The sequence below is a fragment of the Hemibagrus wyckioides genome, linkage group LG20 (genome assembly GCF_019097595.1).
Source record: "Hemibagrus wyckioides isolate EC202008001 linkage group LG20, SWU_Hwy_1.0, whole genome shotgun sequence".
Lineage (NCBI taxonomy): Eukaryota > Metazoa > Chordata > Actinopteri > Siluriformes > Bagridae > Hemibagrus > Hemibagrus wyckioides.
Genome location: NC_080729.1, coordinates 6,656,171 through 6,673,075, shown reverse-complemented (window position 1 = coordinate 6,673,075; position 16,905 = coordinate 6,656,171). Strand labels below are relative to the sequence as shown.

Sequence of the window (16,905 nt, the reverse complement as noted above, 5' to 3'; positions counted from 1 at the left end):
GCTGGAACTGAATGCAACCTGTTGATTTGCAGAAAATTACAGCTAACAATAAAGCCTCAGAAAATATTATCTTATTATCTTATGGTTTTATTTCTTTATTTATTCATGTGACTAATTATTTGTTGCATTCAAATGTATTGCTCCATGTAACTACTTACAGCTTACTTAATTTGCCCTCTATAAATTTAATGATAGCTTATTTTGGGTTTCTATATATTGTCAGTAATTACAGGGTGTGCAATAATTTCACACATTCACAGATCACACAAATATCATATAACGAATAAAGTATGAATATATTTTTAGATATCACAAAGATTTCCTTGCTAATGATGATAACTGGCTAATGAGTCAAAACAGATTTCCAAGAGCCAGTGTCTTAGAACTATATACTGAGGTGGCTCAGATTTAAACCACTTGGACATCTTAACACAAAAATCGCTGCTTCAAGGCAGAATTAGTAGATGGGTCATGAATATCCCAGCCATCCTTAAGCTCCAGCCTTACTGGTCGGCAAAATTGACAAGTCAGTACATTAGATTTCTTTACACGGTTGAAGAACAGGCCAAGATCAAAGCTTCATTTTTTAAGTCTAAAGCAAATGACTGCAGTCTTGTTGCTATAAGGGCAGCTAGTCAAAATGAATCTGTTTTCAACAAGTGAAACCAATTTAATTTTATAAATGAAGTACTTTTCCATCTCTGACCCACACGGTGCACAGGAGAGGCTTTACAATGCCATGCACTCTCACATTCGGTTGTGTAATGCACCATTGGCCTGGTTTTATGGATTTGTCTTGATGCGACAGGTGGGAGTCTGTTACACCAACCGGAAAAAACCTGCAGGATAGAGAGGGTATGTGTTCTATTGCACAACATGCCATTGCAGAATGGGCTCCATTCTTCATCTCCTTTATCCAACAACCCCATTAACCCTGATTAACCTATCTCAGTGAAGCATAATTTAATTTCTTTAAGAAAAAAATTAAAGCAAATAGCTGAGTATATTTTTGACAGGCTCATTTGTTACTGGTATTTTACACACTTTTCCCTTTTTAGTTCTAGTTTTCACCTGTGCCTTTTTGTCCACATCCAAAAAAAAGAATTTTTTTCTCTGCTATTTTTACTGCAAATAGGACAAAAAATAAGTTAAATAGATATGAGGCAATTTTGCATCAACCAGTTAAGGATATTTGTGGGCAGTAACAGGGTGGGAAAAGAGACTGGTTTACCTGTGCACGTTTGCAAGAAACCTGTGATTTATAAAACATAAATGGCATAAGAATAAGCATATGCAAGGCTGTGTGTGTGTGTGTGTGTGTGTGCATTTCCTTGTTTTTGTGTGCACACACACTTACAGTGTAGGTTCCTGCCCATGGGCACAGGATATATTAATCTCCTGGGAATCATGCCTGCTCATAACAGCCTCAAACTTAGTGATGTCATACAATTTATATATATATATATATATATATATATATATATATATATATATATATATATATATATATATATATTTGCCATTCACCCTCAGCTTGCACCGTTTAACAATTACAACCAAACCACTGTTTGATAGATTAATCCAATGATGCATGTTGTAATATTGATTCTGTAGAGGTGGATAGCTTGTTTCTCCTTTCCTCTTTTGCAGGGAGGATGGTTCTCCTTTAAAATGCAGTGTTTTTTGAACTTCTAAAGGCTTCAGAAGCCAGCATTAATATCTGGCAGTGTGAACCGTTTGTGAAACTATAATGGAAGCCAGCCACACATTTGGGATAAACCACATGCTGCTTTCTGCAACACCATAATTTAAACCAATCCATTAAAATAGTTCATGTGAAACACACATACTGATTTTTTTTGTTTGTTTAATTAATATATCATGAGTAAATTTTTGGCACAATGCAAGTAAATTTTCTATTGTTCTGATGGATAAGATGTTAAGCATGATCATGGTCTAAAACAATATAACAAAAATGCATCTTTTTTTTATTATTTTATATTAAACATATTCTGTGTCCCATTTTCTACTTTCATTCTTACCTGAGAGTGTAAATGGAAAATATAGGAAAGTCCCTGTTTACTGGGAAAACCTAAAAGATTATTACTGTGATTGTGTTCTTGACCAACCCTCGGAGGACTTGAATGCCCTGGCCTGCTCTTCTGACCCTTCCATTGCAATGACTAATGACTCTGCTTCCCCACATCAAGAATTACAAATGGTCTGAATGTTTGCATTGGAACAAGCCTTAATGCTAATCCGATAATGGATATAACAGAAAGAGCGAAAGGCAGGAGCAGTTTAAAGGTCATGGAAAATCAGGCACTTCCACATTGTTCCACTCCTGAACTTCTGTTCTTTATTGAACGTATGCAAGCTTTATTAATCCCACTAAAATGTGCTATAAATTTAGTCTTTATTGCAGATTTTATTCATTATTACTGCTTTTTTAATTTATAGTTATTCATTATTATTGCTATTGTTGTGCGGGATTCAAATAAAAACAAATAGAATAATAGAAAGATATATTTTTTAAATGCAGTAAACACAATCGCAGGGAAGAAGCTCCAATTTTATTCATAATTGTTCAGTAGTAACAACATGTGTTCTTGTGGAATAATAATGTTTTACCGCTAAGACAATAGCTCCCCCTAGAGGCACACGTCTGCAAAAAGTCTATTTTTCTGGTTGTTTGTAACATTTACATTTACCAAGTACTACAAATTGTTTTAATATGTTACAGGAAACAGCGATATATATATAGTACATATAATAACAAGACATAAAACAGAGAATAATGTAACTGCAGTGTACTTCACTAATAAATGTACAGATAGCACTCAGACGGATAAACAACGACGAAGAACTTTTGTCTAAAACATCACATTTCGCTAGGAACTTTGAGCTGCGTTGAAATTTCACTACCAATATCTGTCCTTCTCTCTTAAATACGCATATACAGAGGGGTGAAAAATGAAAAGGAAAATCAGTTATCTCTTTTATGCAGGGTGATGTCAAGATTTGGCTCCATTTCGTGGAAAATAACAAAGAAAGAAATATTTAAATGTCTTAAAAACATTTCAGACCTGGCTAACCCTTTTTAACATTGGAACATCGTATTAAATGATGTCTTCTTTTTCAGATGATCCGATGTGCAGATGAAGCAAATTTCCGTCACTGTAAATATTTTCAGTGTATGTCCAACTTGACTATCATTAAAGCAGTACAGACTTGAGAAAATAGCCTACAACAAAGTTTTAAATCATATAACTAAAAAGAGTTTTATTGGTATTTATCATTTGACAGTGAAATCAGAGGCCTAATGTTATGTTTCTAACTGTTCACTGCTTTTACTGCTCCGTTCTGCTGTAGTGTAAGTCTGAATTTGTCTACCTTGGAGAAAAGAATCACTGCATTCAATACAGAGTTCTTATAACTGATTACCTTCATTGTATGAGCTAACATATCTATCCTGCTGGGAATGGCTTCTTTCAGGATGAGGGCAGCCTGTCCACAGGGCACAAAGCTTACTGTACGGTTCAATGAGTTTATATATTATGGTCTTAACAGTCACCAGATTTCAGTGTAATTCCATGTGTTACACAATACTTGCTATCATCAAAACAAACTGAGTAAATATATTTTGGATAAATGATGCTTATCTTCCCAGTACAGTTCTAGACTCTTTTTGTTTGCTTTGTCACCCATCTGTAAGGCAGACTTGCTTATATTGCACTCATTAGCATCCTTTTAATCTGCTTCCACTTATCCTGCAGTGCTTCTTTAAAGCTATCTGTCATTAGGAAGTAAAAGACAGGATTAATGGCACTGTGCAAATAGGCAATTGGCCTTGACACTATGAAAACTGAATTGATGTAGTCTACCACACAGCTTGACAATTTTAATTCAGGAATCCGAGACACGATACGGACAATCCTCATTACGTGAAGGGGTGTGTAGAGCACCAGAAACATGACTGCTGCAGACCTCACGATTCTTACTGGCCTCTGGAAGGATTTCCCTCGCGTTTCTTCTCTTTTAACGAGTACAGAAACCATCTTTTGTGATGATAGAAACAAACCCATAAGAGGAATCACATATCCAGTTATGGTGAGAACTATGCTGTAGATCATAATAACTCGGGGAACTCCCAGGCTTGCAAAATCACGACACACCGTCCAGCCATTTTCCTCCAAGTCCTGGATAATGAAGACAATGAGCGGAGCGATTTGAATGTTCACCCAGATCCAGTTCAGGATGGTAATGCATACTGCAGCCTTGAGAGTCAACAGGATGTGTTCCCGCTGTGGGTGACACATCAGCAAGAACCGGTCCACACTTACCCACATCATGAAAAGGATGCTGGAGTACAAGTTGACATGGAGGATGTAGCGATTAACCACACATAGTGAAGAATTGAATTTCTTCTGGTTGTAAGCGTAGTTGTAGGACAGCTCAGGTAAAGTGCACAGGAAGATGAGGTCAGACACAGACAGGTTAAACAGGTACACATTAGTGGACTTCCAAGCAGGGAGGCAAAAGATATAGCCCAGGACCACCACTAGGTTTCCGATGAAGCCAATGGCAAATTCCAGACCATACATTGGCGAGAGGTAATATTTCTCCAATAATGGAGTAAAGACACTGGAGCAGTTGTCCTGTAGACATAAAAAAATAGTGTATATATAAATACTGTACATAAAGGGCTCCATTTTCATGTCAGGTTTTTTAGGTTGGTTGCATTCAGAAAAATTTCACCAGTGAGCTTTTGCTATTTTTGTAAATTAATGCAATGCTCTGGTCCAATGTGTGGAAAAAAGTAAAGACTTAGCCATAGTTTAGTGGATGTTTCTAATTTATATAACAGCATTGCAATAACTAACCCCAGGCTACTTCATAATACTAAATAATAACTGAATAAGAAACTTGTTGTGGCTTCTAAATCTATCCATCCATCCTACTTTGTATAAACACACACATACTGTACCAACACACCTAAGTGAAGCATAAACGTCTCTTATAAAATTCACAGTCAGTAGTGTCACATGTGCTTAGATGCTTTGTTTTTAATTTGATCTGCTCTGGAACGATGATTTCAAAATAATGAAGTTGTTGTAGAGCAGATTATTAAGATAATCTGTGAGGTTTTAATTTTTTTAAGGTCTTAATCTTGCAATATGATATACCAAATCTAGTCAGCTAAATATACTGTATGCAGCGACCCACAATTCATCCATTCCACTACTAAAAACACAAGTGAGAATTTGTTCCATAAATTGTTGAGCAAAACGACCCAAATTAGAATTAATGTTGTATTTGGCAGTGTTTATAGTTGCTCCCTGAACTCACTAAGTTCACTGACATTAAGGGTAAAAATGTGCACTTGCATCTAAACGTTCTCATGTTTTACACCATCGTCTTTCACAGTGGGGTCCAAAATTCTGAGACAGCTTTTTCTGTTTTATTTTATGTTGTTTTGTTTCATTTCAAATTGGAGATAAACAAGAGTTTTAGAGTTTTCATATATTCAGACAAAGAAAATCTTGAATGTTTAAGATTCTGCACTATTTCTAGGTCCTTATTATCATGTTTTAGCAAAGTTGGGATATCGACCATGTTAAATGCTTTAACTCATTTCATCTATTGAAGCATGTGTCAAGATGGCATGCTCATAGATGTGATCTAAAATGATCATCATCATAAAATTTTGCACAAACCTGTCCATGCCAGCTCAAGTGCATGGTGTCAATAAAGCAAAAAAGGGGACATACAAAATAAATACTGTGTAACTATATCAAAGATTCGACCTTTCACTCAAGTTGTTGTCAGTAATATCATTTGGAATACAAATCATGGTCATAAATTAGAAAAGAATTCAAAAAAGAAGCATTTTCTCTAGTGGTCTCAGACTTTTGGACCCCAGAATTTATACTAAAATTGCTATATTGCTTTTCAGTAACTAAAATCAACATGAATTCTGTATGAGAAATATGGATCATGTCAACACACAAAACACCACTGTGCTGCAAAGTACACTCTAAAATCTTACAGGAAACAAAATGAACTGTTTTTAATTAGACACCACTTACTAAAGTATTCATTAAATCTTGCCTCCTTTTCACAAGTGCACCATTATAACACCTGTACCAGAGCTTATTGAGATATAAAAACAAGACCATGAAAATAGAGCCCATATTCTGTGTAGCATGAGGTTGTACACTAAGATTATACCCATGCAAGAGCTAATTTCCCACAGATTACTTATCACAATAATAATATGTAAAAGCATGCAGAATTTCTCAAGTTCAACTTTCAGAAGTTGTTAGACTAAATTCTATACCAGTAAACAATCAGGCAAAACCAAAATGCGCTTTACTCCTTAATTATTTTACTTTACAGATTGTATGGGATCTGAATACTTGTGTAAATGCGATATGTTAACTTTTTATTTACAATAAATATGATTTTAAAAATGACTAGGATTCATCTTAAAATAAAATAAATGGAATAAACTCATTTGTGAGTCCTTTGTAAATAATCTAACACAAAACAATAATTTGACTATTTGGTTATACTAGTAGAAGATTTAGAAATCTTAAGACGTCTAAATCACCCTGTGAGTGAGCTCTTAAAGCTTCTCTGTCAACATCTACAATAGAATGTTTCAAGTAAGCCTCTTTTTGTTTTATCAAAACCCTTAATCAGCAAATGAAACCTAAGAACCCGTAAAGCACATATGAAAAGAGTCAGCATTAAAAATACATTCATGATTAACCAATAATGAGGAAGGATTTGCATAAAATCAAACTAATGCATTAGGTAATACACATAAGAATGGTGTATAATACAGAACTATCTTGCATTTATAACAATAAAACTAAACTTTTAGCTCTTATTGTAAATATTAAGGTGCTTGTGCTTAACACAGCTAGCATTTTCTTTCTAAATAGTAAATAACATTCTTTGACAATGTCAATCTTTAGCAATACTGGTACTCATTAATGCATTTTTATAGAAATGATCTAGTATGCATTGTCTTGCTCAAAGTGTGTATAATATTAAAAGCATTCTTACCATTGCGCTGTTTGGTCTGACGGCTTTGGGAGGGTGAAGTCAGCTTTTCAGGGGTCTTTATTTGAAAAATCCCAGACACCACCCATTTGTAGCACAACATCATTAAGTGTAAAGTGTACACTGTATTTATTTGGTATTTTTCAATCCAGAGATCTGATGCAATGACACACTGATGCAATCTGATGCAACGATCACTTTGTTGCTTTTCTTCTTTCTTTCTTTCTCTGCCTCTATCTCTGACTTTCAGTCCTTGTTGATTTGCTTGCGTTATCATTTCTGAGACTTGTAGTGGTGTAAGTGGAGAGGTGTTAAGTTTTGTTAACTCAAAATTGCTGACTGTTTGATGGAGCTTTTGCAAATGTGTGTCGAACTGTAAGGTTCACGTCCAGCTAAGCTATAACTGATCGATCAGCGTAGCGATGCAGTGTAAGCAGAAATGCCTGAAGTGACCTGATAATGAGTTCAGCATCTTTAAATGTTACAAATGACCTTGCTGGTTGTTTCTACATGCTAGCACATTATATATGTTAACTATTAGGATTTCTTTTGTTTTTACTAAACAAAGAAGAATATTAAAACCAGCATTTAAAAACAAGTAGAACTAAATACTGAAAACATCAGTGATGATGCCTTCACCGTCAACAAGTTTTGTGCTTATTGTTGCAATTTTGTACACCTTAAATGCCCTTAAAAGATATTTCATAACAGGAAGGAGGTTCTTAAAGAAAATCTATTTTAGACCTTTGACCTTACTATGACCTTGGCTCAGTCCAAGTTCTAAAAACTAAGTTCATCTGCTGGTTACAATTAGAATTCCATATAAATGTTACAAGTATTCAATCATTTGTTCTTGAGACACAAAAATTTATCTTGGACAGATGTATGGACAGATGGACTATCAGATTTTCAAATTAGTAGCCAGCACTGGCAGATGCATCATTCACATGTCTTCCAACTAGAATGTCCACCAGCTTTATATGTCATAACTGTGCATAAACTAGTTCTAGCATTACTATTAATTGTTACTAGTTATAGTATCTCAGATTAATCTCAGATATCTGCACGCTAATTACCTATTTTTATTTCACAGTAAATATATCGTGATTAGATTCGACTAGATGTAATTCTATTTTACATTATCCATATAGAAAGTATCTATAAATCAGTTATGTCTAGTCATATATTACAATTGACTTTTCATGAGAAAAGTCAGATATTCACATTCTGAAATATTGACTAGTAAAAATTCAACATTATTTAGCAAATATGAGACAATACTTTATGTTCCATTTTCAGGTTTTATTCTGGCAACTCTTCCATGGATGTCATATTTGCCCAGTCTCTTTCACAAGAAGGAATCATGAACACTGACCTTACACTGGCCTGCAGTCGCTTAGATGTTCATCTCGGTTCTTATACGCCTGCTTTTATATTGTCAGTACATTCTTGGAGATATTTTGGTAGCCTGGCTACTAACAAAGATTTCCATTCCACTGATTTTAAGTAGAGTTTTAGAGACAATGGCCCTCAATTCCATCTGGGTGTGATATAGTTTGCTGCTTAGTGTTAAGACTTTCTTACCCACTTCACACTGACGTTTCCATTTATCAGTTCAATTGGATTAATTGGTTGATTATTGGTGTTGGAGTCGGATTGCCATTAGAATGCCTTCTATAAATGAAATTATCAGTAAAAACAAGACTATGGTTGAAATGAAAAAAATCAGTAAAATTCAGTTTATTCAGATTGTCTTTGCCTTATATAAAAATAATTTGATGGTCTGAAACATTTTGGTGTTACATTTTGGTGTCTATATATAAATTTTGTAATACATTTAATTGCTAATACCTATGAATCCATTTTTTACTCTTACATATAAGATTAGGACAAGAAATACATTGTATTTCTAGAATTACTATTAACATTATAACTAGTCATGAAACCATCAATATCATATGAAGTTATTGATGAGTTCAGATGTAATTGGAAGAGATTTAAAAAGTCTATACTCTATGTTTCTGAGATGTAAAAAATTAAGTTTAACCATGTCAGAACCTTTGCATCTTTATTGTGAAGTTGCTCCATAATTAAAAATCAAGTGAAAAACAACCAAAAATGTTTAAGGGATTAAAAAGGAAAACCCAAACATTCCAATACACAGCCTGGAAATACATAAGTGAGTGGCAGTGCTCAGAATCAACCAATCGCATTCAAACTCACGTTAAATACTAATTAGTATACATCTGCCATCATTTAAAGTGACTGATTAACCCCAAAGAAAGTACTTTGGGGTTCCCAAAGGATTTTCTTAACATCTTTGTAACATTCAACTGGAAAAGCCATAAAAAAGCACATGAAAGACTAAGTACAGTGTCAGTCTAAAAGTGATGAAAACTGGTCTACAGCTACATTGCAGCATTTTTTTTGGAAGTATTGGACAAACAATTCATCTTCTGAATTCTTCACATGTATTCTTCATTGCAAATTAAAAAAACCTCCAAGGTTTGCATCCAAAATTCGCAAAACCAAGTGGAATATTTTGTTATGGTCTGATGAGACCAAATTTGAACTTTTTGGCCAAAATACAAATATATGTTTGCCACAAAGAAACCAGAGCACTTCACCAAACGGACACATCCCCACAGTGAAGCATGGAAGTATCATGCTTTGGGACTGCTTTTCTTCAGTTTCAATCAGGAGTTTAATCTAAGTGAAGGAAATGAATAGTTCCAAATACCAGTCAATTTTGGTGAAAAAAAATTTAGACTTAATCTAAAATACTTAATGAAGTGGAATTTCATCTTTCAGCATGTCAACATGGATGAGGTTTAGAGGGAGTCTGCAGTGGGACTATGGTAGAATGGGCAATTAGCATGGCACACCTGTTGCTTATTTTTGTTGGCTTATATTAACAAGCTGTTCTCTCTCAGGATGCAATAGTGTGAGATCAGCATGTTTGTTAGAGAACATTTAAATCACAGGCAGACAAGGTCACTACAGGAAAATACATAATCCTTAAACACACAAACAGTCAAAGATCATGTAATAAAGAATCACACAAAAAAAAATGGCTCAGTATTAACAAGCTTCCACAGTTGGTCAAAGAATCAGACAGGTTTAAATAGATTAACTTGTAGATAGTTAATAAAAGCAAGTAGATCTAGTAATGACACATTATTGGCTACAACGAATCAAAACAAAACGCACATTGACAGTGCTAAAAAATGAAAATATCTAGAGGTCATAGAGTGGCATGTCCCAACTGCCAGCCAAAACACTGTATGTCCTGTACCACTACCCTGACCTACTTGTAGTTATACAAAAACGTTTCCGCTCCTTGAAGACAAACATAGAGAGAATAAGGAGGAGCTTCCTCCAGCAGGCCATTCAGGCCCTTAACCAGAACACCTAGAACCTGGACTTTTTGGACTTTTTCTCCGGACTTCCTGACATTCTACCTCAGCACATTCTACCTCAGACTGTTGCACATACACTACCAGTCAAAAGTTTGGACACACTTTCTAATTCCATGGTCTTTCCTGATGTTTATTTCTTTCTACATTGTAAAACAATGCTGAAGGCGGCCAAAATACACAATAATGTCCTTTGAACAGTTGATATTGAGATATGTCTGCTACTGATGCTCTGTAAAGCCTTCATAACGCCTCTAATCTGAGGTGCTGTTAATTGGTGATTTCTGAGGCTGGTCACTCTAAATGAACTTCTCCTCTGCAGCAGAGGTAAGTTTTGGTCTTGCTTTCCTGGGATGGTCTTCATGTGAGCCAGTTTCATCATGGTGCTTGATGGGTTTTGCAAAATGCACTTGACAATACTGTTCTTGCAAAGAACTATTCCAGAACACCTGACCTTCGTGTCTTAAAATAACAACTGACTGTTTTTTGTTGTCATTACATATGGATTACTGAAGTCCATGTGTGTTATTTCATAGTTTTGAAATCTCCAGTATTGTTCTAGAATGTAGAAAATAAATCCCTAAACAAAAAACATTGAATTAAAAGGTGTGTCCATACTTTTGACTGGTAGTGTACAATAACTGCACTTCTCTGCACAGGTCACACTCACTGAGCATCTTTTTATATGCATACTTGCAATGTCACTTTACCCCCTGACATTCCTGATAAACCTGGATATTCATATTTATGTCTTTTATATCGATATATTTATCTTACATTTATGTATATATTGTATATATACAGCTCTGGAAAAAAATAAGAGACCACTGCAAAATAATCAGTTTCTTATGTTTTTTCTTCCAGGTTCATGTATTGGTGAGATGAACAGTTTTGTTTCACTTTTTGTGAACTGCTGACAATATTTCTCCTAAATTCAAAATATAACTATTGTTATTTCAAGTGTATACTTAAAGGAAATGACAACACATCAAAATAACCTAAGATCATGCAGTATTTGCAGAGCTTTAATAACTCATATAACTAATAAATAAACATAATAATTTGTAAACAAATTGTGTTAATGAGTTGGCTAAATAACATTAAGAAATCAGTATTTGGTGCAATAACCCTAATCTGCATGCGTTTTGGCTCCATGCTCTCCACCAGTTTTTCACAGCTCAGCTTTGCTTGAAGGTTTGTGACCATCCATCTTCCTCTTGATGACATTCCAGAGGTTTTCAGTAGGGTTCAAATCTGGAGATTGGGCAGTGGTCTCTTATTTTTTTTCCAGAGCTGTATATATAATATCTTATGATATTTTTCAATATTTCTATTTCTCTGTTAGTTTTATATTTCTATTTTCCTTAAATCTTTATTTTATTAATATCCATAAAACTTTAAATTTATTCTTCTCTTGAAATAATGACAGTCGTAAAAAAGCATTTCACTACATGTCGTACTGTGTATGATTTTGTATGTGATAAATAAGATTTTAATTTTAATTCGGATCACTTGTCGGTACCTGACATTACCGTTCACTGTGGGCACAGTGCCATGGAGATCCAGATGCTGGAATGGGGCCCTCCCAAGTTTGTTCAAGCTGTGGAGAACAAGGTCTTTTCCAAAAGTGTATACACAGATGAATGTGAATCAGATGCTCTTGTTTTTCCAGAGTTGGACTTGTTCTCAAGGAGGTAGACATCAGATGGTAAAAGCTGACTTTCTCTCACATCAGGGAGGAGTCCATTGCTGACTGGGCGGCCCCCTATCCTGCATGTGGCAGTGGGGGTGTGGTTTAGGAGGTATTCAGCAGAGGGAGTATGGGGAAATGGGCAATTAATATGGCACACCTGTTGCATATGTTTGTTGGCTTATTTTAAGTTGTTTTGTTCTCTCTCTCTCTCTCTCTTTCTCTTTCAGAGGGTTGAGCAGGTGTGTGTGTGTCAGGGCATGACCTGAATAGTCAGAGCCAGCCAAGTCTCAGTTTCCCCTTTTTTCCCCATTTTTAATCCAATGCTGTAGCTTGAAATACATAAAAGCTCACAAGCAATTTCACTTTGCTTTCAGTTTGCTGTGTCCACTGTCATATATACTGTCACTATAGAAAAAAAAAAAAAAAAATATATATATATATATATATATATATATATATATATATATATATATATATATATACACTACTCACAAAAAGTTAAGGATATTCGGCTTTCGGGTGAAATTCCAGGATGCACCTAAAATGCACTATAACCTTTACAGGTGAACTTAATTTGACCTTCTCTACACTTTAGAATGCACATGTCCAACTGTTCAGTGTTTCAGTACTTTTTGCGTAACTTGCTGTTCTCTAACAAGGTGCTTAACGGCAAAATTCACAACTGGTGTTTGATCCATGAATCGACCAATAAATTTTCTGGTTCAATTAGAATTGGTATTTAAACAGTCCTCTTCATCATGCTGTTCACATTTTGACATCATGAGACCAAGACCACACCTAACAACTGATCAACAGTACCTCGCCATTGTGAGGCTTCAAACAGGATGTTCTCAGAGGGAAGTGGCCACTGAGCTTAGAGTGTCACAAAGTGTCATCAGCAGGTTGCGAAAGAGATACAGAGAGACTGGAAGAGTCACAGAAAGGCATAGAAGTGGACATCCTTTGGCCACATCCCATGTTGATGACCGCTTCATTGTGAACAGTGCCCTGCGGAACCGGATGATGAATGCCACTCAACTCCAGGCAGATTTAAGGGAGTTGAGAGGCACCCAAGTGTCACGTCAGACCATTCGAAACCATTTACATCAGCGTGGTCTGCGTGCTAGACGACCTGCAAGGGTACCTGACCACACCACCAGGCACAGGCGTCGGGCCAGGGAGCATTTACGCTGGATGAGGGACCAGTGGGCCTCAGTGCTGTTCTCTGATGAAAGTCGATTCACATTGAGCAGAAATGATGGCTGCCAACGATGTTGGAGACGTCAAGGAGAGCGCTATGCATCAGCCACTGTTGTGGTGGTGTTACAGTCTGGGCAGGTGTGTCTACTCAATACAGAACTTTACATTATAGCAGCGGATGAAATATCATAACGGTGGTTGAGGTCCTGCAATAAGTAGTGAACTTTATATTGTGAGTCTGTTCACACAGGTGTACGTGTGTGTGTGTGTGTGTGTGTGTGTGTGAGAGAGAGAGAGAGAGAGAGAGAGAGAGAGTTTTGTACAGTTCAGTTCTGGGTGTTGAGGAGCCTGATAGCTCAACAGTCTGGTTGTGAGGGCCTGAATGCTTTGGTACCTTTTTCCAGACGGCAGGAGGGCACAGAGTGTGTGTGTGTGGGGTCATCCACAATGCTGTTGGCTTTGTGGATGCAGCGCGTGGTGTAAATGTTCGTGATAGAGGGGAGAGAGACTCCAATGACCATTTCAGCTGTCCTCACTATCTGCTGCAGGGTCACAATTCCCAAACTAGGCAGTAATGCAGCTGCTCAGGACACTCTCCATGGTCTCTCTGTAGAACACAGTCAGGATAGGGGGAGGGAGATGGGCTTTCCTCAGCCTCTGCAGGAATTAGAGGCGCTGTTGGGCTTTCTTGCTGATGGAGATGGTGTTGAGTAACCAGGTGAAGTTATCTGCCAGATGGACACCAAGAAATTTGGTGCTCTTGACGATCTCCACAGAGGATCCCTCGATGAACAGTGGAGAATGGCCACTGACTTGTCGTTCTTGCTAAAGAGACCCACTACGGTCGTGTCATCGGCGAACTTGATGATGTGGTTGGAGCTGTGCATTGCTGCACAGTCATGAGTAAGCAGAGTGAACAGCAGTGGGCTGAGCACACAGCCCTGAGGAGCTCCAGTGCTCAGTGTGGTGGTGCTGGAGATGCTGTTCCCGATCCGGACTGACTGGGGTCTCCCAGTCAGGAAATCCAAGATCCAGTTGCAGAGTGAGGTTCAGGCCCAGCAGGCTCAGCTTCTCAATCAGGTGCTGAGGCATGATTGTGTTGAATGCTGAAATGAAGTCTATGAACAGCATTTGTACATCTGAGTCCTTATTGTGCAGGTGTGTGAGGGCCAGATGGAGGGTTGTGGTGATGGCACCATCCGTGGAGCAGTTAGGGTGATACGCAAACTGCAAGGGGTCCAGAGAGGGTGGTAGCTGTGTCTTGATGTGCCTCATGACAAGCCTCTTGAAGCATTTCATTCACGATTAGTGTGAGTGTGACGGGACAATAGTCATTGAGGCAGAAAACTGTAGACTTCTTTGGCACAGGGACGATGGTTGTTGTCTTGAGGCATGTAGGAACAATGGCACTGCTCAGGGAAATGTTGAAGATGTCAGTGAATACATCTGCTAGCTGTTCTGCACATTTCCTAAGCATTCTGCCAGGAATGTTGTCTGGTCCAGCAGACTTCTGTGGGTTAAATCTGCATAGAGTACTTTTCATGTCAGCTGTGCAAAGACAGAGCACCTGGTCGTTAGGAGGAGGGATGGTCTTCCTCAAAGTTACATGTGCCTCGAACCGAGTTTAGAAATCGTTCAGCATGTCTGGGAGGGAGGCGTCACTGTCACAGGCAGGTGATGTTGTCTTGTAGTTCGTGATCGCCTGAATGCCCTGCCACATGTGCCGGGAGTCTCCGCTGTCCTGAAAGTGGCTGTGGATTCTCTGGGCATGTGTGCGCTTCGCCTCTCTGATGGCTCGGGACAGTTTGTCCCTTGCTGTTTTTAAGGCCGCCTTGTCCCCTGCTCTGAAGGCAGAGTCTCTCGACTTCAGAAGAGCATGTGGTGTTGGTGTTGGAGGCAGTCACGTCATCGATGCACTTGCCGATGTAGCCGGACACTGATGCCATGTACTCTTCCAAGTTTATTGAGTCACCATTGGTTGCAGCCTGCCTGAACATATTCCAGTCAGTGCACTTAAAATAGTCCTGAAGAGCAGAGGTGGCTTCTACTGGCCAGGTTTTAACCTGTTTTAGAACCGTTTAGAGCATCTGACGAGTGGTCAGTTTGCTGAAATAACAAAGATGTGGTCAGAGTTGCCCCCTCGTCGCAAAGTCCACATGCTAATGAAATTTAGGGAGCACTGTTTTGAGATTTGCATGATTGAAACCTCTGGTGATAATAAACTGTCCGTCGGGGTGACGGTCTGTCTATTCTGTAGGTCACTAATAGCCCCATAGAGTTCACATAGAGCCTCCTTAGCATTAGCGCTGGGAGGAATGTACACTCCGAAAATGAAAGCGGTGGTGAATTCACGTGGTAAATAAAATGGCCTGCATCTAACAGTCACAAACTCCACAAGTGATGAACAGTAACTAGAAACAAGCACAGAGTTCTTGCACCATTCCTTGTTGATGTAAACACACACACCACCACCGCGAGTCTTACCACACAGAGCTAATTCATCCTTACATCTGCCATCAATATCTGATTTAGTGCAGCCTCCTCCAGAGAAAAGAGAAATGTAAAACACACTATCTATTTTTGTTTAATTATTTATTTATTCCATTTATTTAGCAATCTACTTGAGCATCACATGAGGTTTTCAGGCAAGAAGCTGTGAATGACAAGAAGCAACTTTTGAGTAGTTAGGTAAGTTAAGGTAAGAGTTAGATTTTAATCTGAGACAAGCTGTGAAAAATTATTATTATTTAGAAATACAAATAACTAAATAAAAATGCATAGAAATAATTAAATATTGTAATGGCAAGGCCATTTTTTTTGTTTGTTTTTGCTAAATGCTGAAAACATTTGGGTTTAAGATCAAAAAATGAACATTAGATTTCATTTCTTGATATTTAATTCTAGATATGTTAAACAACTTTCTTTTATAAACCCACATATATCTAGTATATAAGTGATCAAAAATACTGGAACACGTGACAGGTTATCTAGAAGTGACAAATAGATAAACACTTGAAAGCTCTAAATAATTACTCTTGGTGTAAGCCCTGAGTTTGACCTGTGAAGAATGTATTTGTTTAAAGGAAATAATAAACATGAATAGCTGAGATAAATATTGTGTGATTTACTTTAAAATGATCTGTTCCTATACTATCGCTTACCTAAAAAGTGTGTGTTCTGCCACTGAAAGTATAATGTTGTTTAACACACCTAGATATAAACAGCCAGAAAATGGAAGCTGACATTTTTCCCATCCTAATATTCACCTTTTTTTTTATCTCAACCCAAATGGTCTTATACAATAAAAACAAAAGAACTGACCTTGCCATTACAATACTTTCAGCAGGGACCATACATTAACATAATTTCCTATATTGTAGCAAAAGGAAAATGACCTTTTTACTAAACTCAAGAGTGATTTTGGCCCATTCTTCCACACAAATCCGTGGGCCTCTTTCATGAACTCTGATCTTTAGGTTCTTTTCATAAACTTTCAATTGGATTCGAGTGGAGCCATTCTACCAG

General features: G+C 37.2%; 1 protein-coding gene across 1 annotated transcript; it reads right to left on the bottom strand.

Moving 5' to 3' along the window:
* Window positions 1-2,562: 2,562 nt before the first annotated feature.
* On the bottom strand, window positions 2,563-7,460 carry LOC131371072 (succinate receptor 1-like). Its single transcript, XM_058418822.1, has 2 exons — window positions 7,075-7,460; window positions 2,563-4,658 (listed from the first exon to the last, which is right to left on the bottom strand). Exons 1-2 carry the CDS (start codon window positions 7,075-7,077, stop codon window positions 3,726-3,728), a joined length of 936 nt encoding a protein of 311 aa, XP_058274805.1. The 5' UTR covers window positions 7,078-7,460; the 3' UTR covers window positions 2,563-3,725.
* Window positions 7,461-16,905: the final 9,445 nt, after the last annotated feature.